At 49.5% G+C, this 26,428-nt stretch overlaps 1 protein-coding gene across 4 annotated transcripts in view; it reads right to left on the bottom strand.

The window, feature by feature from the left end:
- Positions 1 to 218: 218 nt before the first annotated feature.
- PHACTR1 (phosphatase and actin regulator 1) overlaps positions 219 to 26,428 on the bottom strand; it is a 298,473-nt gene continuing 272,263 nt past the window's right edge. For all 4 annotated transcript variants that reach the window (XM_010848777.1, XM_010848778.1, XM_010848774.1 and 1 more), the window contains exons 9-13: positions 11,018 to 11,073; positions 6,454 to 6,515; positions 1,972 to 2,112; positions 1,119 to 1,195; positions 219 to 294 (exon numbers count right to left, since the gene is read on the bottom strand). In XM_010848777.1, coding sequence (XP_010847079.1) covers positions 279 to 294; positions 1,119 to 1,195; positions 1,972 to 2,112; positions 6,454 to 6,515; positions 11,018 to 11,073 — 352 coding nt within the window. In that variant the 3' untranslated portion in view covers positions 219 to 278. The remainder of the gene's footprint in view (positions 295 to 1,118; positions 1,196 to 1,971; positions 2,113 to 6,453; positions 6,516 to 11,017; positions 11,074 to 26,428) is intronic.

Genomic DNA, 26,428 nt, shown 5'->3' with positions numbered 1-26,428 from the left:
CCTGCCTGAGGCCCAGGGCCGCTTTGAGCGCGGGCAAGTCTTCGGTGCCCCCGGCCCGGGACGGGGCACGGTCCCTTATCCTCGGCAGCGCCGGCAGCCATAACCATCGCGTTTTTGCAAGCAGAATCCTGTGTTTCCTTTTCTTTTTCTTCTTCTTTTTAAAAAAAGGCAGTTCATAAGATTTACATCATAATGGGGAAGTGAATAAATACCAGCACTTATGGTTCTTATAAATTTATGTTTTGAAGACAGCATAGCACTCAAGAGGAATTCGACTGTTAAGGTCGGTGAAACCTAGGAATACAAAACAACTCAGTCAGGACCCAGCGGCTGCCCATGGTGTCGGACCTGACAAGGCCAAGCTCTCCAGCCTCCATCCTTGTTTGTGACAGCCACAGGGAGGCTTAAATCTCCAACCAAAGGCAAATAAATCTCCACAGGACCCCCGGAGAACCTGAGGCCCATCCAGTGCACCCCTGGTTTTGGAGTTTAATCTGGAGCTCCCCAGGGGGGCTGCAGCCCAGGTAAGGAATCAGCAGCAAGGCGGGGACCCCCAAGCTCCTGTCCCCGAGTCAGGCACTCAACGTTCAACCAAGGAGAGAGGCAGGAGGAGGGAGCTGACGGCCTGTCACTAACCAGCCCCGTGACCTTGTGCAAGCCCCTCCAATCTGTCTGCTTCAGTTTCGCCAAGAAGCACCACACAGGACTGTCTGGAAAAAGGACACCGAACGGCAGGCGTGACCCCCACCTGGAAGTACCACGAGGATCTGGTACCCTGGCCCGGTTTGGTCTCTGCTGTAATCAGCAACGACCTTTCCTCCTCAGCTTATGTTTTCATAAATACCCATTCCGTCGTGGTCTGGCACTCAGCAGATCTTTAGGCTGCAGGCTCTGAGAAGGCTGCATTCAGCCCAGACCTCGCACACACTCCTCTACTTTCAGTAACCACGGTGGAACCTGGATCCCTCCACGTGGATCTTTCTTTTATCTTCCCCCCTCACCACACCCACCACTGCCCAGCACTTGTCCTCCAGAAATGGCGAGGATAGTTCAGTCCAGGGGTAAATATTATAATTTGAAGCAGGAAAGAAAAAAAAAAGAAACCTCTTGACACTAACCTTGTTAAATGCCTACTCAACTCGTGAACTTCCATTTCAGTGCTTTTAAATTCGTTCAGCTCCTTCCGAATGGCAGCCTAGAAGAAAGAGAAGCCCGTGAGTGTGCGGAGGAAGCAGACAGCTCACCTTCTATTTTATTCCTGAAAACGTCAGGAAACCTCTTCAACAAAGTCAGACAGGTGCGTAAGGTAGAGTCTCACCCTGAGATACTCTTTAAAAAGTGGAAGTGTTAGTCACTCGGTTGTGTCCACCTCTTTACACCCCTGTGGACTGTAGCCCACCAGGCTCCTCCTCTGTCCATGGGATTTTCCAGGTAGGAATACTGGAGTGGGTAACCATTCCCTTCTCCAGGGGATCTGCCTGACTCAGGGATCGAACCCAGGTCTCCTGCGTTGCAGGCAGATTCTTTACTATCTGAGCCACCAGGGAAGCCTCTTTAGAACCTACGAAGAATCCCCTCCCCCCCAAATCTAAGATACAAACAGTTCGATTTGGGGTTCTGCCCGGAGCTGTTCATCCGGGCAGCAAGAGGGCCCGTCCACCTGGCCCACATCCTGGGGTCCCTGGTGCACCCTGAAAGGTCAGCCCCTGGTCTTGCTGCGGTGGATCTAAGCTCAGAATGCACAGTGACACCTCAGGATGGGTCCTTCCAGAGCTGGTGGGTCAGAATCCCCCAACCAAATTAAGGGAAGGAGTGTGGCCCGTCCCCGGAGCCTGCCCGCCAGGCCATCCGCCTCCAGTGCCCACCCGGGCACCTCAGCTCTGCTCCTAGGCTCTGCGCAGGCTCCCAGCAGCGTGCTAGAGACCCAGCGCTTGGTCACAAGGCCTGGGCAGCCCTCCCCACCCCTCTCACTTTGTCGGCAGCGGTGAGGCGGGTCCAGGGCTTGTCGGCCCTGCGGTCATAGTCCTGAGCGTCGGCCACCTCCACGTAGTCGCTGAAGCGGATAAGGATCTTCCTTTCCCGAAGCTCCTCCACTGTGGGCCTCTGGCTGAGCTGCGGGAGAGAGAGAGAGACATGGACGTGGTCAACCAGCCACGTTTTAGATCACTTGGTCCACCCGTGAGTGTACAGGTGAGATCCCGAGGTGGAGAGGCGCAGCTGACACATCACACACCAGTGAGGGCAGGGCCCCGGGGACCCAGGGCTCTGGATTCCTGGACCTGGGGCTTCTCCAGACTCTGTGAAGGAGTTGACTGTCTCGTGAGCCGCCTCCAGGACTATTCAGACAAGCAGCCAGGCTTCGGAACAACACTGCAGCGTGTCTCTCTGTGTGGGTGTGGTGGGTCTTCCCACATGTACCTGCCTTTCCCACCAGGTGAACCGAAACCTTACACAACAGGTTTGTATTATTCTGGATTCGTGAACTGACCTGTATGTCAAATTTAGTGCTCTCTGCAAGATGGGTTTGTAATCTTTGTGTTTGGGGTGTGCAGGAATTAGGAGTGTGTTGATTTACGCGACCATGGAGACCCTGCCCCTCACTAGCTCAGTAGAAAGGTGCGCCCAAAGGCAGAGCGAGGCCACGTTGATGCCGAGGAAGACTTGGGACGGGTTCTCTAGAGGAGTCTGCGGTGAAGGAATGAAGCAAGTGAGGCATTTCACCATCTCCCCTGTCACCTGCTGGCATCCTCCCTTTGAACTTTCACAACTCGAGGCCGACATTTCTATTATCTCTTCCTGTCACTAGGTTTATTTCTTCTGGAGCAACACAGTTGCTCTCTCTCTAGGAGGCTGTCAATTCATGTTCAGCCAATGTTATTTAAAAGCAATTTTTCTCTAAGCCTTAGACTGTGTTTAATTCTATTAATAGAAGATGCGGTCAAATAGAATCTTAGCACAAAGGCCTATGAAACAAACACATGCAAGCAAATCCAAACCACCTTTGGCTGTTCTGACTCTCTATCTTATGCAGCTGCCATACACCTTAGGCTGGTGCCAGAATGTTCCAGCTTGCTACCAACTGGCCTATAATGGAAGAACATAATTAGATGACTGCCTGGCCGGCACTGAACAGAAAGAATGGTGACACCGACTGCCAGGCTCCAGATGGGACCCAAGCAGCCTGCTGGTACCCCTCAGCCAAGGGAGGAGAAACCTGGGGATCACAGGTGTGTTGGGTGTGATTGGTCCCCAGTCTGGACGCTGCAGCTCCCCCTCCGAGTGGCTCCTGTCTCTCCTGGTTCCCAGGCATTTTGGTGTCGGCGGTGGCCTCTTGCAGGAAACCCAGAGGTTTCCCGGGCTCGATGGTCAGGGTTTGCTGTCAGCAAAAATGGGGGTCTATCCTGACTCAGAAATGAGTGCAGGGAGCTTCATAGTGTCATTATAATACAAAGAGCCATTTACCATAATACGCTCAGTTGTGTCCTACTCTTTGCAACCTCATGGACTGTAGCCCACCAGGCTCCTCTGACCATGGGATTCTCCGAGCAGAATACTGGAGTGGGTAGCCATGCCCTCCTCCAGGGGATCTCCCCGACCTAGAGATCTAACCGGGTCTCCTGCATTGGCAGGCGGATTCTTTACCATCTGAGCCAATTGAGTACTTCATTATCATGATAAATGCCTGTCTGCATTATAAAGACTCCTACTCACAGCCCCAGTTTTTGTTTCTGATTGGTAAGGTTTACCCTGGGGTGCCAGACAAACAGTACCGTTTGTTCAGTGTGCCATGCAAGCATGGAATTTCTACTTTAAATTTCTGGAAATCATGGTCTGGATTTTGCTCATAGCCTGTCTATGGTAGAGTCTGGAGTGAACAGAAATCTAGAGATTGGCCCTGAAGGTAAGGGACTCTTTTTCATGCCTGAATCTGATGGGGATGAGGAACTGGGCCCAGGTGCTACCAGGGAATGAGCGAGGAGGGCCCTGGGTTTTCCTGCTGGGAGAGTCTGACTAACCACCACCGGGATTCAGTCATGAGCAAGGGCTCACAAGCCTAGCCATGTGGGCTGAGGAGAGGCGCTTTTGGCTCACGACTGGCTCTCACCTTCCAGGTAAAGTGAACCCAGGTTACCTGCCTGGATGCTAAGGAAACAGTCTCTGCAGCCAGAGTTGGTTTTCCAGGAATGACGGGCTGCAGAGGTTGGCAGCATTATGTTTCCATCTACGAAAGTGTCAGTTGCAAACGCTCAACAAAAGGGTACACGTCAAGACCCTAATCCCACTACTAATACAACCCGACCCAGGTAAAGTTCTTCCCTGCCTGCCTTCCAGCCAGCCTCCCTCCCTTCTTCTCATCCATCCATCAGGCCAGCTAGCAATTTTTTGGAAGTGGAAAACAGGCACCTACTAAAAGATGAAGCAATGATTTTTTAGGTTTGTCTCAATTTGGCAGAAGAGAATGCCTGGTCTGTGGCGATCAGCATCCGCTACTGTGTTTTCTTTTTCTCAGGTCTTGATAGAAGGATATGGAGGCAATCCTGGGGCTGAGGGAAGGTACGCCCGCCCCATCCTGCCCCCCGACCTCTGGCATCTGGTCTTGCTGCGATAAAGGCTCCTGAGGAGCAGAATGTGTCCAGGGCCAGGAGGTGGTACAGATTCCCTACCAGCTGCCAGGCCCCACACCTCTGTTCACAGAGCCAGATGTGAAAGCTACTTTCGGTCTCTCCCTTATAAAAAGCAGCCTAGCCCTTCCCTCAAGCTCATTATCTCTAATTCCCCGAGCCAGTCCCAGGGGATGGCAGATGCTGAAATTACAAGGCACTTTTCCTGGGAGAAGAGAGAGGTAACTGGGAGGAGGAAGAGGCATTTATCTTGAAGACTTGCAAGAACTATGGGTATTTGGGGACCCCACCCCCTCGCTCTCCCAGGGGAGATGGTGTGGGAGGAAACCCTCTTCTCTCACCCCTTCCTGCCAAATTATGCAGTTAGTCAAGTTTTCCCCTGCAAGATCGTATACTTTTTTTTTTTTCAAAGAGAATTAACTTCATGTCCAAATCTTTCCGTATTACTAGCTTTTAGCAAGAAACCCTCAAGTTTAGGAGAATTGGGGGTGGGTACCAGCCGTCAACTCCCATGAACACTGCAAAAATCTGATTAAACGTTTGTTTCTGAAGGTCTAGACCTTTCTGTATCAGAAACATGGGGTCATTACCAGTCTCCTTTTGATACCCTCATCATTTCAAGGACCCACTTAGAACAATCTAATACACCTCCCCTGGTCCCCTTCGCTGCTCAGTCTCAGGAAACAGGGTGCCCTGCGTCCAAAGGCTAGGTGATCTCAAGGATGTAAGAACCAGACCTGGATCAGGGTGAGGGCACCTGGGTGAAGTGAGGGCCCGAGCTCTTGTTGTAGTTTCCCACCAGGGGACACCACCTCATCACCGGCTCTCAGGCCCTTGCTTATCTTACTCCTTTTAACTGGGATGGCCTTTGGCTTGTCACCAGATGTTTGGGGTGCTCCAAGGGGGAGAAAGCGTTGAGAAACAAATCATCACCTTAGTAACTGGCATGATATTTCAGGATCTCTGAATTTCTTCCATTGCATAAAATGTCCATGGAGAAAAACCATTAATAAAAACTTTAAAAATTAATTTTGATGTGCCTCTGAACTGTCTTTAAGCTTTGAGTATCTTTCTCTCAAGATGGTCACTGTAGGAGAGTGATTAAAAACACTCTAGTCAGACAGAATAAAGTGTTTTCTGTGCCATCAATTATTAAATTTCTCAACATCCCCCAAGAATAGCCTCAAATAAAGAGCTTCGTATCAAAGAGGTTACTCCAAATTAGATCTGCCTGTGGGTCTACATTGCATTGCCAAGCCATCTATTTTGGGGGTTTTTATGGAAAAATATATGTAAATTCTATCTTCCTGAATTTTATCTAAGTGCTTTTCAAACATCTCCATTAGTTTATCAATATATTTGACATTTTACTAATTAATTGGATTTAGCATAATAGTTCTTGGGTAGTAGGTCAGGAGCAGTATCGGGAGATAAGGAAAACTCGCATTTTCCAGGGTCATAGCAAATAACTGATACATTTTGAACTACTGATGTTGATAGTGAATTTCCACTTGAGAGATGGGATTACAGTGAATTTTTACCACAGAATATTTACTGTAACTGCAAATATAATACACCTGCCATCAAGTTGCTTGGAGGGGTAGGCCGCTGTCACAAAACGAAGCAACCTAGGATGTCACCAGCCACCAGGACCGAGGGTTGTGAAGCTGTGACCACTGGCCCCTGGAGAGTCGAGAGAGCCATGTGTCCTGACACCCGAGGAATGGAACCACTGATGTCACCTCCAACAGGCCAGGCAGTGGGCAAGGCCCACACCCGAGGGGCGGGCAGCCTCCTGTCCCAGCCCCGTTGGCACAGAGAACCCTCTCACCTTTCGAGTTAACCTCCTCTTGATCTCTCTCTTCTCCTCTTGTTCCTCTTGTTCATTCCGAGCTGAAAGAAATGAAGAAGCTTTAGGTTTTGGTTGCAGTGTCCCACAAGGATGCGCCCTCTGAACCTCCGCAGGTTCTAGGCCAAGCAGCTCACAGTCTCAGGAAGAGAGTCCCCCGTCCGGACCGCAGCCACCCTTCTGCTCCTGGGGACACTCTCCAAGTGCCTGCACTGTTCCAAACGGGTGAGCAGGTCGACCTTACTTCGCTTTCTTCACGTCACTTGGGGTTCCTTCCGAGTTTGCAGGCAGAGATGCTGGATCAGGAGGTGGGTCCTGAAAGAGTGGGTGCTGCTCCCAATGACAGGCGCGTCCTCGGAGCGGGGAGGCGCCCTTCTCTGCACAAGACCTGGGCCTCGCTCAGCTCTGCCTCAGGCCTCACAGTGACCTAAGGGGTCTCATTATGAGGTGGTCCGGGGCACCCAGTGCCCCGCCTGGAAGGAACAGAGGCCAGACCCCCACAGAAACAACACGAGGTGCAGCTGACGCCAAACAGAGGCTAGATCTGCAAAACGCTCACCTTTCGCAAGCACTGATTCCATCAATTCTTTGACTCTTCCAAGAAGTCCACAGAGCACGTGGGCGGCCATAGTGTGGGGTACAACAGCCTGCATATCGACTTCTAAGGAGCGTCTTAGAGCAGACTTGAGAGCTTAAACGTTCTCAGCACAATGTGGCGGGTGACTTAGCATTAGGTGTGTGCAGGTAAGAGGGTCTGGGGAAAGGAGCAGAGACGTGGTGGACAGAGAATGTGGGCACACCTAAGTAACCGGATGACGTGGGTACCTCACTTTCCTCCCAGGCCTTGGGATGGAAGGCCGGATCGCAGCCCAGTACTGTCTGACTTGAGGAAAAACATGAACGTCAGCCTGGGCCCAGTGCCCTTGCGTCTCGTCTACTGAACTGAGGATGACTTCAGACACAGGCCACCACGGCGACTTGACTCCAGCGCCGTCTGCATCGGGAGGGCCCGTTTGAAAGCACTGATGTAAATGATGTTTCCGTAGAGTCAGATCTTTAAAAGTGTGACCCCCTCGTGCCTAGAAGTGGGGTTCCCCCGCCCCTCCTTCCAGCAACCGCAACCCTGAGCCAATTCACACTGCAAGTGGCATTGCCTCCCACCAGGAGGAACAAGGATGAGTCAGAGCACGACTCAGGCCTTCACGAGACACCCCCAGGGACACGCTGTGGCCACGCTGACCACCTATGAGGATTAGGATCGTGAACGGGGCAGCACCAGAAACCCCCACATCCGGCCCTCGGCTGAGGTCCCCAGGGGTCCCCACGGTCCCAAACCCCACACCAGAGCGCCCTCCTTTGAACTGAAAGGTCCTCCCTCCCCTTCCAGAGTTCCTTTGAAAAATGTGAATTTCTTCAGGATTAAAAACCCATTCAACTAGTCAGCCATTACCACCTTTGTATGAACGAATCTCTCCGAGATAAACTGGGAGGCAGCCAGTTAGACCCAGAAGAAGGGTGTCCCCACCCCGACCACCGACAGTGCATTTGTGGATGGGAAGGAGGACAGACGGAAAGGTCTAGAGTGGATGGTGAGTGCCCAGGAGGCAGCTCGAGGGCACTGGGTTAAAATGGACAGACTCACAGCGTATTAGAGCCCGCAGCGGCCCAGGAGACCACCTAGGTTACTGCTCTTTGGCTTGGAAATTGACAGACAGGCCCAAGGGAACTGAGGGGCGAGCTGCACACTCCAGGGCTAATACGTTAGACACACGGTCCAGCTCTTTCTCTTGCTCAAACACACTGCCTCTTCCCAATCCGATTTTGCTTGGGGGCCAGCCCTTACTGGTTACTTGCCTCGGACTCCACTTGGGGGCCTCCTCATCCTACAGGCCCCCTCCTGGGCCATGAAAGTCAGCACCCTGCCCTCTCATCTCCTACATGTGTTCCTGAGGTCCCTCTGATGGGTGGGGGCCCCAACCTATCACCAGTGGCGTCTAGACCTTTAGTTCAAAGCCATTTACAAACTCAGGGTCATGAATTCTCAGGCAGTGGGTACCAAGACAACCCCATTAGGCAAGTGGAAAAAGGGAGACCAGGAAAAGCCCTCGAGGTCATCACTGCCGCCACCACCAGACAGCTCATTGTGTGCTCAGACGGGCCTGATGTCTCACTGGCTGCCCCCAGTGGAGCAAGTACCACCCACAGGGCCGGGCAGGTGGGGGCTCTCAAAACTCCAGCACCGCCCCCAACCCCAGGCTGCCCACGCTGGTGGCCCACCCTCCTTGCAACCTTAGAGACATGCTGCCTCCCGTGATTGAAAGCCCAGATGATAATTCTCAGAATACACCATTTGAGGGTATCTTCTGATGCCACAAAACATTTTTTGTTTCACAATCACAATCGATTTTAAAAAAGAAAAAACCCTATTTCAGAAAACAAAGTTTCAGAACGTGGGAGAAAGCAAAGAACCAGCAGGAAAAATAAATCTCCTTTCCAAAAAGTTTTGAAACTGCAAAGTGACGACCCTGTTTGAATTTGGTCAGTGGTCCTTCAGTTTGCAGCTATTCAAACAGGACACGACGGAAGAGGCCAGAGAACGAAAGGGAACCATGGGAGCAGCTGGGCGCTCTTTGCTCCCCCGAACCTGAGCCCATAGGCTTACGCAACACAAGCAGCCACCTCTACGACCCCAGCATCTTTCTGGAGGGTGAGAAGAAAGCAACTTGAGGGCCTGCTCATCGTCTATCAGGAATCTGGGCAGATGAGACTCGGGAGTGGTGCCTCTAGGAAGCCAGGTGATCTGGGGACTCCCTGCCTTCTCTTTCCAAGTCCTCTGTCCCCGCCGACAGAAGCACGCATCTTCTGAAACCTGAACAAGTCCCCAGAAGGGTTCAGCTTCTTCACAAGTAAGAGTCGGGTTAGGGACCGAGGTACAGTGTAACCCGCCAGAGCACAGTCCTTCAGCCAACCACCGAGGCGTGTGAGGCGGGTGGCGGGGCTGAGGAAGGAGCAAGCATGCTCACTGGATCTCTGAGTTTAGACATCAGTGGCCACCTGTTTGTTCTTCCCTCTGATGTGGACGATTTTTAGCGGGTCAGGTATCAAGTGGGGACAGAAAGGGAGACACAGAAGCCAAAAGTTTCCCCAACCAGGGAAGTCATCTGAAAGAGTTCTCAATCTGTTTCGGCTCAAAGTAAACTCTGGAGAAACTCTGAAAGGTACCCCTGGGTTAGGAAGAACATAATCATATACGCAACCTCCTAGAGATCTGGGGAATAGATGAGGTGCCCTGAGGCCCGAGGAAGGTCAGGGCTGAAGGTGCCACCCTGGAGGGGCGAGGGAGTGGCCATAGCCGAGAGCAAGGGGCAGGATGTGGGTGCAGGTACAGCGTGCAGTGGGGATGCTCTGGGCCACACCCCGCACCCCAACAACACAGCCTTCCCAGGGGAAACTCAACAGCCAGCCACACGACACTGACCAAGTCGCAGGACCACAATGAGGAAGGCAAGAAAAGTAAAATCAAGAACGCTTTTGTTTGGTTGTGGTGGAAATACCCAGTCACCCATGCAGAGGCCTCACGTGACTCGTGTGTGTGTGTCGGCGGGGGGGGGGGGGTGTGCACGCTTTGTAAAACTGCATAGATTATATTTCTCTTCTGGAGAGAGAAAGGGATGGGTGTGTGGGGAGAAAGGGTCTGAATTAAACTAAAAACATCTGTTGACCATCTAGAGGGCAGTGCTGATGAGAGTATCCTGCAATGAAGCAGAGAGGTTTTATTTTTCAACTATGGAATATCTCCCCCCCTAAATTGAGGAATGCTGGTTTGCGTCTGTGAGATGATTTCTTTTAGCATTTTTAAAACAAATATTTTAAGCACCACATGGATTTTCTCTACACACTCAAATTATCTGTGTCCTAAACCAAACAAGAAGCTCGTTCATTTTTTTTCTGTCCACAGATGAGAGTGACAGTGAGACTTTCTGGAAAGAGAGCTTCAGCAGCTACTCCAGCAGCTGGCTATGGGAGGCCCAAGACGAGGCCAGCAAGGATTTCCACTGGAAGATGCTTTCTTAGACTTTCAACTGACTGCTCAGAGGGAGGGGGGATTTTAGCAGCAGCAGCCAGCTGCAGCAGAAAGTCATATCCTCTGGTTCTAGTTTTCAAATGGCTATCTGCCCTATTTTAGCCATCAGTATCATATTTGCAATTTCTAAGCCAATTTGGCTTTAAAGGCAACCCCAGCTCTCATTTAACAAGAAGTTATCTTGCTTGAACTTTCCAGCTTCTCTGACTCTGCAGCCCACTCAAGGGCAGGCTTTTTCTTGGAGACCCTGAGCTCCTCATGAACCAAGTAGATTCGAAGTTGCTTTCTCTGTGAGGAGGCTGTCTCGGGGGGTCTAACACACAGGGCTGAAGCCTCCAGCACCAGTGAGAGTCTCGATCCTTTCCACACAAACACACGGGAGAAGTCCAGTGGCTTGCTGTGATATACCATAACCAAAGCGATCATGAAACCTCAGCGTTTGCCACGGGCTCTGTCACTTACGTTTCAAAATGTTCCTCTGCTCCAGCTCCTCCGCAGTCGGCCTCTGGCTCAGTCGCCTGCGGAAAAAATCCAGGAAAAGTTTTTGGACCATGTCATAGCCTCCCTGGGTCATTAATCTCCCCGGCCGTCGCAGATGCAGGAGGCAGAGGCTGGGGTGCCTGTTCCATCCTGCGCTCTCAGAGACTGACGCTCACCACCAACGTCGCCTCAGTTCCTCAATTTCAAGCCCAGGAAAGCCACTCGATGTGATGTCACGTGGAGCTGACCCTCCTCCCTCCGGTGGCCCCTCCCCTGCCCTGCTCCCCCGGCCTCCAGGCCCGTGAACTCTCATCACAGAAGTCTCATTCTTTCGCTGGGGCCTCCTAACTTTGAGATCATGGCCTCTGCCTTTCTCCCCTGACCCTGAGGCTAGAGCTTGCCTCTTGCCATGTCTGTGCAGACTCAAAGTACAAAGAGGCTCATGGCCCCGGGGAGTCGGGAGAGAGCAAGTCTGTCTGCAGAGAACAATAGCTGCTCTTCTGGTCCCCACCCATCGCCACCAGAGCCTCATTAGACACGGGATGACAGATGAAGAGGAAAAGGGATGACACTTGGTGCCGGCATGTAATTTAGCCATAGCAAGTGAGGCGTCACAGCCAGGATGTGAACTGGCTATGATGCAACAGCAGGGGGCGGGGTCGAGCAACAGGCGGGTACCACGCAGGACAGAGACTGGGAAGGACACCAGTGAGCAGACGCTACATGTTGTCAGAGGTGCTTTAGTGGATCTGACTCCAAAGGCAAGGGACACAAAAGCAAAAGCAAGCGGGACTACCTCATCCTAGAAAGCTTCTGCACAGCCAAGGAAATCATCATCAAAACAAAAAGGCAACCTACTGAGTGGGAGAAGATAATTGCAGATCATATACCCGACAGGGGGTTAAAATCCAAAATATATCAAGATCTCATACACATCAACAACCAAAAAAACCAAACAACTTGATTAAAAAATGAGCAGAGGAGCTGAACAGACATTTTTCAAAGAAGACACAGGGATGGTCAGCAGGTGCATGGAAAGATGCTCAAATCCGTGACTACCAGGGAAAGGCAAATGAGAACCACAAGGAGGTAACACCTCACACACGTCTGGATGGCTGTCATCGAAGAGACCACATAAAGCAAATGCTGGCAACCGTGTGGAGGAAAGGGGTGGTGGCACCCTGTTGGTGGGAATGTAAACCAGGGCAGCCGTTATGCCAAACGGTATGGAGATTCCTCAAAAAGTCAAGAATGGAACTACCATACGACCCAGCTGTTCCACTCATGGGTCTTTGTCTGAAGAACACGAAAACACAAACTCAAAAAGATATCTGAGCCCCTACGGTCACTGCACTATTATTTACGGTAGCTAAGATATGGAGCCAACCTCAGCGTCCACTGATGGGCGACTGGATAAAGAAGATGTGGCGCATACACAGTGGAATATCATCCAACCATAAAAAAGTATGAGACCCTGCATTCATGACATCATGAAGGCAGTATTCTAAGTGAAATGAGTCACACAAACACTGTATGATTTCACTCCTACGTGGAATTTAAAAGACTCCCAAACAAATGAACACACACAGTAAAACAAAAACAAACAGATACAGAGATCAGAATAATGGTTACCGGGGGGAGGGGACTGGGGGCGGGTAGCATGGGGGAAGGGGGTCAACTGTACTGTGACAGGTGGTCACTAGACTTGAGGTGGTGATCGCTCTGCAGTATATACAGATGTTGAATTATAATGCCGTTTGCCTGAAACTTACATTAAAAAAAAAAAAAAGAAAGAGGAGGACTACATGTCCAGATGAAGTTCCAGGAAAGATCACACAATGGGCTTCAGCATCACAGATATGTTGGTATTTTTGAGACTCTTGGAAACTATTTAACAACCCTGCAAATAATTATTCAGTTTTCTGCTTCCCTCATCAGGATGAGGTGTGTGTGAGGTGAGAACTCTGTGGAAGGAGTCTGAGGCCCCCTGAGTCCTTCCAGTAGAACTAAGGGGTAGAAAACAGCGCTGTTCTAGCAGCAGAGGTCATAGTCCCTCCCGAAACATCAGCAACAGGTGTCTAGAGTTGGCAAGATGTTTACACCATGGGGGCTTCCCTGGTGGCTCAGGCAGTAAAGAATCCACCTGCAATGTAGGAGCCTGAGGTTCGATCCCTAGGTGGGGAAGAACCCCTGGAGGAGGGCATGGCAACCCACTCCAGTATTCTTGCCTGGAGAATTCCAGGGACAGAGGAGCCTGGCGGGCTACGCTCCATGGGGTCACAAAGAGTCAGACATGACTGAGCGACTAACATTTTCACTTACATCTTGGACACTAAGAGCAACACAGATTCAAAATAAAGTCCATGGAGTTGCCAAGTATAACTGTTTTAAACCCAGTGCTCACTGACAGCTGATTCTATGATGCTCCGATATCACTGCCATGTAGGCTGCACACAGGGAGTGGGCCTCAATGCCAGAGAAAGGAGTTTTGATCGGATATCTGTCTTCAAGGTGCTTGGGAGGACCTTGGACACAGCTGGAAATGGTTAATCCCAAAGTGTTCTCAAGTTTATAACATTTTCGCATCTATTCTTCATTTTCTAAAACATCCCATGAAGGTATTATTTATCTGCACTGATAAGGGCCAGCTCCTCGAGGTTCTAAATTTGGACTCAACAGTCTTCCCGTCCTTTCTAAAACGGCATTCTCCAACTGCAGGGGGGGAAGCTGAGATCACACAAGTGAGCAAGTCAGTGTCACAGGTCTGGGATGTAACTCCTGACTCCACTTAGAATGAGCTTCTTAGAGGCTCTCCCTCACTTTTCTGTTTATCTTTCTGCCAAATACTAGTTTCTTTTGTAGGTATGCACAGTCACCTTTTGGGACCGTTTTGGAAAACCAAGGTTTCACAGGAAGCTAGGGTTTGGGGATAGTCTGTTTTGAAGAAGCCCTTCCAGATTCAAGGTGGAGCTTGCACCTTAAAAGTGGGGGTCAGGGTTTTAGAATCTTACGCCCAGAAGTGTCTGCAGAAGGTTCGCTCACTGGCTTGTGCTACGCAGCCCGTGGATCCCACGACCAGACGCCTTGCCTGGTTCTTTGCTGGCCTTTCTGTTTTTGTTTTTCTTATGCGTCATGTTTGGACGGGACGAAACAATGAGTGACTGAACTCTAACCAGAGAAAATTCTGCTATTAACTAGGCAGCCTTATCGTTAAATACACATGATTTCAAATGAGGCCCTCTATTTATGTTTCATTTCTCTTGAAAGGGTCTGAGAAAAATATCCAGGCTAATCACACACAGCTATAAAATGCAGCTAAGTCCTCCCAAAGGGCATGTGCTATAATTAGTTGTTTTGACTTTGAAAATGAGATTTGGTAGGAGAATGATATTGTGGCTTAATGACAAAGTGCTAAATAGCTCAGGAGTTAGGGGACCAGGGTTCTACTCCTGGCTCCGCACTGAACCCACCTGGACAAGGTAATGGACCCATTCAACTCTGTGTTTCTCTCTCTACAAACAATAGGAGTAACGGAATAAGCTAATGCTGACTTAACGCCTAAAATGTACAGGCAGGCTCTAAGAAGCACGCATACTAATTCATCTAATCTTCAGGTCAGCCCCTTGAGATAGCACCACCAGCATTTCCACTGTACAAAGCAGGAAACCGAGGCACAGAGAGCTGCATACCTTGCCCTGGCTGGGTGAGGGGATGAGTGTTTCAGATTTACAACATATCACACTGTTTGTTGTACAGAGAATGGGTTGGGAGATGCAAGAGGCAGTCTGAGTAGGAGCCCTGGAGGCTACTGCGCGCCTGGTATTGGATGATAGGCACTTGGGCTAGGCTATGGAGATGGATGTGCAAGCTCTTTAGGAGTCTAGTTAACAGACCACAGAGACACAGCATCTGTGGACACTGGGGAAGAAGGAGGTATACTGCCTAGCTCTCAAGTTCCATAACTTACACGGCTCGATGGATGGTTATGCCATTCACTGAGAAGGTGGGGAACACTGGAAGGAAACTGGGGCATTTGAGGATGGGGGGAAGGATAGAAAGGGACAATGAATCTGAGCTTAGACCTGTTGAGTCAGAATGATTGTGCAACGTCACAGTGGACGTGTCCAGTAGGCAGCTGGGTCTACTGAGCTCAGCGGAGAGGAGAGGGTCAGGCCAGCGGCAGAAATTTCTGGCTAGTCTGCATAACAGATACTCTCTGAAGCCAGGGGAATGGAGAGAGCACAGCATGAGAAGAGGAGAGGGCCTGGGATGAAGCCTATGGAATTCCAATAATTTAATGCTAAGATGAAGGAAGACAAACCTGCCAGGGAGTCTGAGGAAGGGCAGTGCACAGACGCAGGATGCAAACTAGAGCCTGGCACCATGGAAGCGGAGGGAGGAGACGGGCATGGCCAACCAAGTGGCTGGCACGCCGAGAGGTCAGACGAGGCCTGAAGAGCCTGCCCTCGGGGCAGAGCACCAGGGAGGTGACGAGCAAGCTCACCCAGAGCTCTTTCGGGGGCGGTGGGGACAGGAGCCAGGCTGCAGTGGGTGAGAACAGCGGCGAGGAAACGGACCCAAGAGGCACGGGGGACTCTGCCACGAAGCCGGCTCTGAAGGGACCAGAGCTGGGAGGGGAAGCAGGCTCAGAGGAGGTTTATAGTCTCTAGTGACTAGAGGCTGCCGGTGTTTAATGGAAAGAATCCAGGTTAAGAGGGAGTGATGGTGACAGTGAGAAGTTAAACATATAAGGAGGGAGAAGGCTCTATGGACAGCGCAGGAGTCCGGGAAGGCAGGAAGGGTTGGGGTTTTAGGGTCAGAAAAGACCTTATCTTTCAGGTGGAGGAGGGACAGCTCTCCGCTGTGGCAGCAGGATGTGGGAAGGAGTGTGATGTACGGAGGTTTGTATGTTTCGTATCAGAATTAAGGGCATTGCCAATTGACAGCTTTGACTTACTCTTTCAAGTTGGACTATAATAAGGATGACTTACAATAGTTTAAAATATTACTTTTCCTTGAAAGGTCTGTCTTTGAACAGAGCCAAACTCACAAAGCAAAGGGATAAAGTCCTAGTTTCAGAATTCATCATCGGAATTTTAGGGGAGTCCCCCGGGCAGCCCACCATCTTTACCAAGTAAAGCACCCATCTGCCTGGTTCCTCTTAAGACCAAGCTTGTGTAGAAGTGTTGGTTAGTAGCAGAGCACAATTACTGTGCTAATGAAGAGGTCAATTTTATGAATAATCCCGAGGAGCTAATTTCAAGAATAAAAGCAGAGATGCCCTCTGAATGCACTGAATCTCTTATACCATCCTCACCTTGGCAGTAGATTCAAGTAATTTTATCTGATTTTAGACTAACATTAAATTAAAATCCCTCCTGATATGTAGACATGACCCCTCATATGCTAGATGACACAGAAAAACTCCCATTTGGGGAGTTAAACTTTTATACAAAATGAATTATCCAAAACTCAAACTTTAATGTCCTTTTCAGTGATCTATTTAATCAGCTTTATTATATAGGTGACCCTGGTTTATACAACATCTCTGAGCAGCAACACTGTTTCCACACCTCAGATGATTTCCTCTTTGCCATGGACCACAGCTTAGAGATCTCCACTTACCGTGAACTGAAAAATCACCAAAAGAAAGTGAAAGTGACTCAGTCGTGTCCGACTCTTTGCGACCCCATGGAATTCTCCAGGCCAGAATACTGGAGTGGGTAGCCTTTCCCTTCTCCAGGGGATCTTCCCAACCCAGGGATCGAACCCAGGTCTCTCGCATTGCAGGCAGATTCTTTACCAGCTGAGCAACAAGAGAAACCCACTTGAAAAATCACTGATTCCCATTTAAATGTCACTTGCCATCCATTGCCATGTATGAGCCCTCTATTTTCCTTCAAAATGTAAGAAGGGATATTATTATTTTTTTATCAGTCTGAACAATTCCATCTTTATCACAAACCACAAGAGAAGAGCAAGCAAACTGACATTTTTCTGTGAAATAAACACACCCATCCCCAAACAAACGGCATTCGGTGTTGGCCTTGGAAGGAGGAGACTGCCAGCAAACAGTGGCGAGATGCTTTAATATATGCAGAGCAGCATGACAGCATCCCCAGAGCAGTGACACGGGCCTTGGAGGTTTGGCCGGTCTGACGCCAGCAAGGGTTCGTTCTGCCTCCCAGAGCTAATGAGTTTTCCACAGGCTTTGGAACGGCAAAGTCACAGCTTTCATTAGTCTTTACAACCGCTTATTGTTCTGCAGGCCCTGATTCTAAAGCCTGGATTTCTAGAACTGTATCTGCATTTCAGGGCTGGTGGGGAGCTGAATTGACTTTGGTTTCTTTGCCGCATCTCAGCAGCGGAGGGAGGCAGCTGCCTTTTCAGACGGATGGAAAGAGAAAAGGGCAGAGGTGCTTGTGGAGAAGGACAGAAAGCAGGGCCCTCCTTCCTGCGGCAGGAAGGAAGAGACGGGGTTTCCCAACAGAGGCCTGAGATGGGACACAGGACAAGTGGCGACAGGCGTGGTGGGGCCAGGGGCAGGGGAGAAGCTCTGAATCCTGTCCCCTCGGAATCTGTGTCTCTCGAAATCTTTCTCTAGCGCTTGTCAGCGCCATGTGGGCTGGGGCATTTCTGTCTGGGGCCTGGTCATCACTCCGTCCCCAGTTCCTAGGCGAGGACCGAGAACACATTAGGTGCTCATGTAGTCATTATTAAACCCAGATCCGCCCACACATGCTCCCTGGATGATGTCCTCAACACTCACGACTTCAGTTAGCATCCACACGCCAATGACTCCAGATTCGATGTCCCTAACCAGGTTTCTGAGCTCCAGATCACCTTTTCAATTATCATTTTAGATTCCAACAGGCCGTCAAAAGTAATGGGGCCCCAAAGAATTAATTTATCTTCCTCTTCTGGGCAGGTAGTTTTGCCAGCTGGACAAATTACTTTGTCCACCAATAAAATCCCCTCTCCCGCCACAGTGAGCTACCCAGGAAACCAGGAACTATCCCCTCTCTGCACTTCAGCCTTGGTGGCCACTCAAGCCCCAAGTCCAAACCATGTCTCATCCCATCCCACCATGGACCCTCTGGAAATCAGGCCACCACCTCATGCCGCCAGCCTGTCGAGAATGGCCTTTGTGAGGGGTAAATCTGATCACTCCACTCCCTGCGTGAAAGCTAGGCACGCCTTCTTGGAGTCTGAAGGAAGGACTCAGAACACGCAACATCCCATAAAGTTCTTTGTGATCTTGCCACTTGCAGAGAATCTCCCCCATCCTGTCCTTTAGACATAACCACCTCCTCTTGGCTCCTTCCAGATTTGCATGCCTTTCCTTATGTTTGAACATTCTTTCTCTTCCTCTTTGTCTGGCTAACTGGCAGTAATCCCCAAGACTGCAGCTTAAACCTCAAATGTCACTTCCTCTGTTCACCAGCCTTTTGGTTAAGGTGCTTCCACGGCGTGTGACAATAGTCTTGCGCTTCCTGCTGTACCCTCGTACTGTGATTCTTCCATTTATGCCCACCTTGTCCCCTGCAGCCCAGGGCTGAAGCTTTGGGATGCAGGGCCATGTGTCCCACTCACCAGCTGGACTGCATCATGAGAGTATAACCTCGAAGGGGCACAGAAGCCCCCACTCAGAAGGGTCCTGTGCTAGATAGATGTGCAAGACAGACATAAGAATACTGACTTCTTCATCCACTCATTCATTCACAAAATACCGTGGGACCGGATTCCCCCAATGCTCTGCTTTGGTGGGCCTCAGTATACAACATACACAACGCTTGGTTACTCTTCAAAGCGAGGTGATGGATGCAAAGCTGGAGGTCGGCCTTGGCCTCGTGCCTGCTCTGATGAGACACCTGCGTGATTCCAGGACCCACAGGGGTCTGTGCAGCTCACGCTCTTTTCCTGTTCCCCCCAAAGGGCCCCCGTCATCTGGGGCCCATCAGCACCTCCTGGGGGGGGGCTGAAGGGCCTGGCTGACACAGAAGCTGAGAGGCAGGTGCCAAGCACCCCCGACCTCCTCTCTCTTCCTTCTCCAGGACCACAGCTATTTTCCTACCTCTCGGGGCCCCTTCTGAGCTCCTATTTCTGGAAAAAATCACAACTTGGGTTCAGATGAGATTTCATGCTGTTTAGAAACCTGGAGATGGAAACACAAAATCTCCCCAGGGAATCTCAAACGTTCAAGTGGAGGGGATTTCGGTCACCTGATTCTGCCCAGTCTTCTGTAATTCCCCCTTGGTTAAAAGTCTCACTTCCATACCGCTTCCTGGTCTGTGACACTACAATTTTAACGTATAGCTTCATTTTAAACCAATAGCTCTGCTGAATTAAAGACTGGTAAAGAATGTAGGTATTCTTATTAAATTATAAGTGCTTTCCTAAGGCTTGATAATATTTCACAAAATACATACAGCTTCCACATCTGCCTATCTTTTTCAATCTATCTCATATATATATCTATATTTAGACAGAAGAGAGAGGTGATGTGACAAAAAGATGCTCCACAACCCTGTCTTTTTTCTCCCAGCAGCATGGCAGATTTCAGGAATGTCTAACCACTTTGGATTTGCCTTTTTGCACTTTTTGAAAATCTATTTGCTAATTCAGAAAGAATCAGAAAAGACGGAGTTCTAATCATATGTATGCATGTTCAGTCGCTCAGTCGTGTTCAACTCTTTGCCACCCCATGGACTGTAGCCCACTAGGCTCCTCTCTCTGTCCATGGGATTTCCTAGGCAAGAATACTGGAGTAGGTTGCCATTTCCTACTCCAGGGGATCTTCCCGACCCAGGGATTGAACCCATGTCTCCTGCCTCCTGCACTGGCAGACAGGTTCTTTACCACTGCACCACTTGGGAAGCCCAAGTTCTAATCAAGGAATGGGTTTATTTTTCTAGGAATGGATTACCAAATGGGAAAGGCAAAGAGGAAAGAGAATGCAAAACGGAATGTGATATGGTTGCTTCAACAGGCTTGACATTGACCATACAGGAGATGAATACCAACGCGTTTACTCATTTCTTGGCCTGCTCTACGCAGTGGATTGGGAGATAGATCACTGTAAGAAGAGACTATATATATCCCATCTAGTATGTTCCCCAAAACAGACCATGAGTTCATAGCACATGTCGACCATAGCATCCTCAGCTCCCAGCCTGGGGGACAGCAGGCCTGTCTTTTCTCTCGCTCTAGTGTGTGTGTGTGTTACACACACATACACATGTCCTGTTTTTTTTTTTTTCCCTTGCATTCTTTCCACATCAGATATTCAGCATACACACATCACCCACACATGCCCCTTCCCTTGGACGTGTGAGAGCGGAGGGAAATCACAGGATCACAGCAGCACCAGCCCCCAGGCAGGGAGCACCTCAACACCAGCAGGCCCGGGGGACCTGGACGGAATCTGCCAGCAGCTTTGCCCATGACTGCAGGTCTGTCACCGGAAGTGCCAGCAAAACCAGCTCCTGGGGCACAGAAGCGGCTCCCACGTCCATCCCGAGGGAACCGGCTGAGGTAGACCCTTCCCCTCAGGGAGGCATGATCTCCTCCTCCCAGCAGAGCCAGACCATGGCCAGCAGCCTGACCAGCATGTCTTTAAAGACAGCTAGCTGTACTTTCTGAGCTTGTCTGGAAGCAGAATCCTATACACGGCGGACAGAAACACTCAGTCACTCAGAGCCCCGAAAGCCATCCTTCCCAGCCAGACCAGCGTCCCCAGAGAAGCAGGTGGAAGGCTCTCAACCAGAGCCAACCACAGTACCCTCTCCAGAAGACGGACATTCCTGACATTGTGTGTCTGTGTGTGTGCGTGTAGAATACAGATGTCTTTTCTTCATGCAGTAAGTGTTGTGTTTACACACATCCCGCACATCCACAGTTCTGAAATCTGCTGGGACCGCAGCCACAATATCCCTTCATACCTGCGTGATGCTCGGTTCGGGTACCACCCTGTCACCTGTCCTGAGGCTAGCGATGGGTGAGGCCAGTCCGGCACCCCAGGAGTCTGTGCTACTAGTTGACTTTCACTGGTGTCCCTCTCACTAGCCCGCAGCTCCTCCTGTGGGGCTTGGAGTTTAGCTACAACAGCGGAAACAAGAAGACACTCATCACCCCTGTTGACACTGATGTCCAAACTAGGCCGGCCTGGCAGGGCGTGTGGCCTTCCTTTCTTGAGGACAACACCCATCTTCTGCTATAAAATGATTCCCTCTGAACCCTGTGTGTGGGGCCAGCCCCTTCCACGCTGGCCACCAGTGGAGCGACACTGCTTTCGATGCTACCTGAGTGTCCTGGAAGTAGCTTTTCTTCTTGTTCCAGTAGGAAGTAGAATTTAAAAGAACGGACTTCATCCCTGGTATAATTTCTAGCATAATATGGTGCTTCAGGGGCTTCCCTTGTGGCTCAGCTGGTAAAGAATCCACCTGCCACGTGGGACACCTGGGTTGGGAAGATCCCCTGGAGAAGGGAAAGGCTGCTCCACTCCAGTATTCTGGCCTGGAGAATTCCATAGACTGTATAGTCCATGCGGTCACAAAGAGTCGGACACAACTGACCGACTTTCATGGTGCTTCAGACTTGGACAAGGTTGCATGAATCTACAGCTCCTTCATGGGAAACACCTGAGCATCCGAGTGATGCTGTTGACTGTGGGGTGAGAATCAGATTGCACAGGTTGTGGCCCCAAATGGCTACTACGTGTGATTGAAAACTGTCAAGAGGGAGCACAACGCAACAGAAATGAGATGGAGTGACGCTCCGAGGACGCGGCAGGCTCCACCGCACTCAGCTCCCTCGAACCTCAAGGAAGCACCTCCCGGGTCACTCAAGAGGGCATGCCCAGGGCTTCCCTCAGATGGGATGTTGCCTGGGCTGTGCGGGGTGGAATATGCAGATGGCAGACTCATCGGTCCAACCACATTTGGGGAGGGCAGCTCTGCAGAGTCGCATTTTAATGAACCTGTCTCAGCATCTTTCAAGAGGGAGCCTACTAAGTTATAACATGAAGACAAGCATCCCCCCATGGCTCAGTGGTAAAGAATCCACCTGCCAACGCAGGAGACATGGGTCTGCTCCCTGGCCCAGGAAGATCCCCTGGAGAAGGAAATGGTAACTCCCTCTAGTATTCTTGCCTGGGAAATCCCATGAACAGAGCAGCCTGGTGGGCTACAGTCCACGGGGTCGAAGAGTCGGACACGACTCCAGAGACTAAACAACAACCACACCAGGAATCACCACGTCCAAAGCAGGCCTGCGCTCACTGCGGGCACAATTCCCTCCGACATCCCGATTACCTGTCAGCACCGTGTTTATCCGTCTGCCTACTTTTTTTCCCCAAAGGCACTAACAAGGCTGCCCGTTTTGAAGAACTATTGTTTTAATGGTTCAGTGGGCATAGAGCATAAAATTTTCATGATCACACTTCCTAAAATAGAAGCGCATTCACTTGTATTTCAAAGGAATTGCCTTCAGAATCAGAGGGAAAAGCGATTTTCCAGGGTTTGGGTCTTTGGATGGTGATTTTTCCTGTTTATATTCTGTCAAAAATTACCGTTTAGTTATTAGCATATATGCAATTTTCAAGGCTATTATAAAAAATCTTTGCATTCGAAACCAAGAAGAGGGAAATGGATATAATGAAGATAAATAAAATGAATTACTCTTATTAGCATTTTGCATGAGAGGGTTTTTTTTTTTTTTGCCAGTAAACAAAGACGGTGCGGGGACCCATGAAAAACTGGTATACTGCAAACATCTCAGTTGTAATCCACTTCTGCTATTTAAATATTCAGGATTACATGCCAGCACTAATAGGAGAGCTGCAGAAAAGTCACTGACAGCCAAACCGGTGGCCAGATTTGGTGGATGAGGCAGAAAGAGGGCTACATACCACGGAAATTATTCTGGAGACCAGAAATGCCAACTTCACCACTGAAGCAAAGAACAAAAAAATCTTCTTAAGTATAAATGACTAGAGCTTCATTTATCATCTGAATGCCAGAATCGCTAGAATAGACCAACCCCAAACTAAGGCATCAGAGAGAGAGTCTTCTCAAGTGCCTTCTCAGTCTTCAAAGTTACTAATAAGACTTTCCCAGCTGTGAGTAACTAGAAAGACAGGGACCTCTCTTTCACATGGGCACTTTATTTAAATGTTCCTTTAGCAACATGGGACAGACCAGGAAACGATGCCCGTGAAAGAAACCACCCGTGAGAGAATTCAAGGATTCCTTACTCATGGGCTTTTTGATTTCTGAAGATGTTTCTTAAGGATTTAATCCAAAACTTTTGAGTCATTTCTCTTTCAGACAGGAATTGAGAAAATCAGCTAAGGCCTATGACTTGTTTTACTTTCCAACAAATAACTGGCTTGTTTCTTCCAGTGAGAAGTGAATTCATTTCTCCTCTTCCTGATGGTATTAATTTTAGCACTGGCTGGGGTCAGAAGTCTTGGTTTCAGATCCCAGTATAACCAGATAACTATGTGAACTTGGCTAGCCCCTTAATTTCTTCTGATCTCAGTTTCTTTAACTGTAAAATGAAGGATGTTAGAGGTGGTGATATGTGAATGTCCGTGGCAGCTCTAAAGTGCTCTATTATTTCTTCACATCCAGAAAATGCAGTTGTGAAAGGAGTGAAGAAACTCACAAACAGCCTCCTTGTGATACAGGTACAAAGCCCATTGTGGAAAAAAATGAGGCTTGTTCTGCTTATTGGACTAGGAGAAGTGATGGGTGTATTGACGACGCCGTCTTCCCTGGCTATGGAGATGCTGGAGCCGTGGATTCTAGAAGCACGTGATGAATATACGGATAGAAGCTACCTGACCCATGTTAGGCTTTACTCCAGTGAAACACACACTTTTAATGGCTTGAACCACTGGAATTCAGGCTTTGTCTGGTAGGGCAGCTAGCATTACTTATTCTGAATAACAAGTCTAGCATAATACGGCATTCAGCTTCACAGTGAGAGAGAAGGGACTAGCATTCATTATCTACCTCAGTGTGGAGAATTACTCGTCTAGTGCTCCTAGATGACGGTGAGTGGAAAGTCAGTCTTAAAGGGAGAGAAACTAAGGCTCGCTAGGAACCTGACTAGTTAAAAGATGGAGCTGTCCCTCTCAGGCCTGGCTTCACAGTCTTTGATTGCTCTCTACTGCACCACTGCTTCCCAGACTGCAGTGTGCACTAGAACCAAGCTTGTTAAAAAGCAGATTTCTGGGCCCCATCCTCTGATTCAGAGTCTGGGCGGACCCTGAAAACCTGCATTTTTCCAGGTGATGCTGGTGCGCCAGGGACCATGCTGTGGGAACCACGCACACTGCTTCTCACCCTGCATCAGGTACCAGTGCCTCAAGAGCCAAACCTCGACGTCCAGTGTTTCAGGTCTCCCTACTCATTTCAGGGAAGCCCCAAGAATCCTGGAGTTGCCATACCCTTCTCCAGGGGATCTTCCTGCCCAGGGATTGAACCTGGGTCTCCTGCGCTGGCAGGCAGATTCTTTACCATCTGAGCCATCAAAGAAGCCCACTGATTATGGACAGAGCTACTGAAATGCAAGACAGAGCCCAGTTCAATCCAAGATGGAAGAACATCTCCTATTCCTTCTTCTTTCCATGGCTTATCTCTCCCGTGAGCACGATTGCTCCCATGAGCCTGAGCCACTGGTTCAGGACTCCACCCTCCCACACAATCCCCAACCATAGGCACCCACTGCTACACAAAAACGAAACCAAACTAAATGTTGTTCTCAGCATGTTGGCTTAAAATAGAAGGTTCTGGATTTGAAAGGTGTGTTTCTCTTTGCTGCTCACTATCTCTAAAGTTCACAGCTCAGTTTCCTCACCTACAAGAACAGAGTCCCAACTGCAGCCACCTTGGCAGGGTTGGGGAGAAGGCGGTCAGATGAAGTGTGGCTGGGAGAGCATTTTCTCAACAGCAAAGGCTCCAAAGTCTTAGACAATGTTATGTCAGGACCATCACCCCGAGAGGTCGTCTCTAAACATACATATCTCTTTCTTAGCCAAATATTCTGAGAAACAGGGTCTTTCTTTCTGACATTGGCTAAGATGAACGACAAACAAGAATCATCATTGCAGATGACCCTAGTCACGAGCAGGAGGAAAACCCATGGAGAACTAAAAGCCCTTCCTTTATCTAACTTCCGGGTGAAGAGAAACCTCTTAGAATGCGGCCATCAGCAGCCTACTTGAAATATCAACAAAATGCAAATGACACCACTCTAATGGCAGAAGGCGAAGAGGAACGAAAGAGCTTCTTGATAAAGGTGAAAGAGGATACTGAAAAAAGCTGGTTTAAAACTCAACATTCAAAAAACTAAGATCATGGCACCTGGTCTTATCACTTCATGGCAAATAGATGGAGAAAACATGGGAACAGTGTCAGATTTCATTTTCTTGGGCTTCAAAATCAATGTGGATGGTGACTGCAGCCATGAAATTAAGACTCTTGCTCCTTGGAAGAATAGCTATGACAAACCTAGACAGTATATTAAAAAGCAGAGACATCACTTTGCTGACAAAGGTCCATACTATAGACAAAGCTATGGTTTTTCCAGTAGTCATGTATGGGTGTGAGAGTTGGACCATACAGGCGGCTGAGTGTCAAAGAATTGATGCTTTTGAACTGCGGTGCTGGAGAAGACTCTTGAGAGTTCCTTGGACTGAGAGGAGATCAAACCAGTCAATCCTAAAGGAAATCAACCCTGAATATCATTGGAAGGACTGATGCTGAAGCTGAAGATCCAATCCTTTGGCCACCTGATGCAAAGAACTGACTCAATGGAAAAGACCCTGATGCTGGGAAAAATTGAGGGCAAGAGGAGAAGGGGATGACAGAGGATGGGATGGTTGGATGGCATCACCGACTCAATGGACATGAGTTTGAACAAGCTCAGGGAAGTAATGAAGGACAGAGAAGCCTGGCGTGCTGCAGTTCCTGGGGTCGCAGAGTCGGACACGACTGAGCGACTGAACAACAACAAAGCAGCCAACTCAGGACTCGCCCCTTCTCTGCTTGGTCTGCAGCTGAAGACAGCTGTACTCTTCCTGCCCCTCTATGCCCTGAATTTGAAAAGCCGCTAGAATAATCAGCCATTTAAAAAACATATTAAAAAAAACAACCACCAGGGACTTCCCCGGTGGTGCAGTGGTTAAGACTCTGAGCTTCCAATGCAATGACTCACACCTTCCAATGTGCAGGTTCAAGCCCTGGTTGGGGAACTAAGACCCCACGTGGTGCATGGTGTGGCCACCACCCCCACCACCCTCTCCCGCCACCCCGCACAAAAAAAACAACAAAACAAACAGAAAAACCCAAGACTCCCCATCCTCCAATCATGGCCACTTTTTAAAAA

The sequence above is a fragment of the Bison bison genome, unplaced genomic scaffold (genome assembly GCF_000754665.1).
Source record: "Bison bison bison isolate TAMUID 2011002044 unplaced genomic scaffold, Bison_UMD1.0 scf7180017864274, whole genome shotgun sequence".
Classification (NCBI taxonomy): Eukaryota; Metazoa; Chordata; class Mammalia; order Artiodactyla; family Bovidae; genus Bison; species Bison bison.
This window is presented reverse-complemented; position numbering and strand designations above follow the sequence as displayed.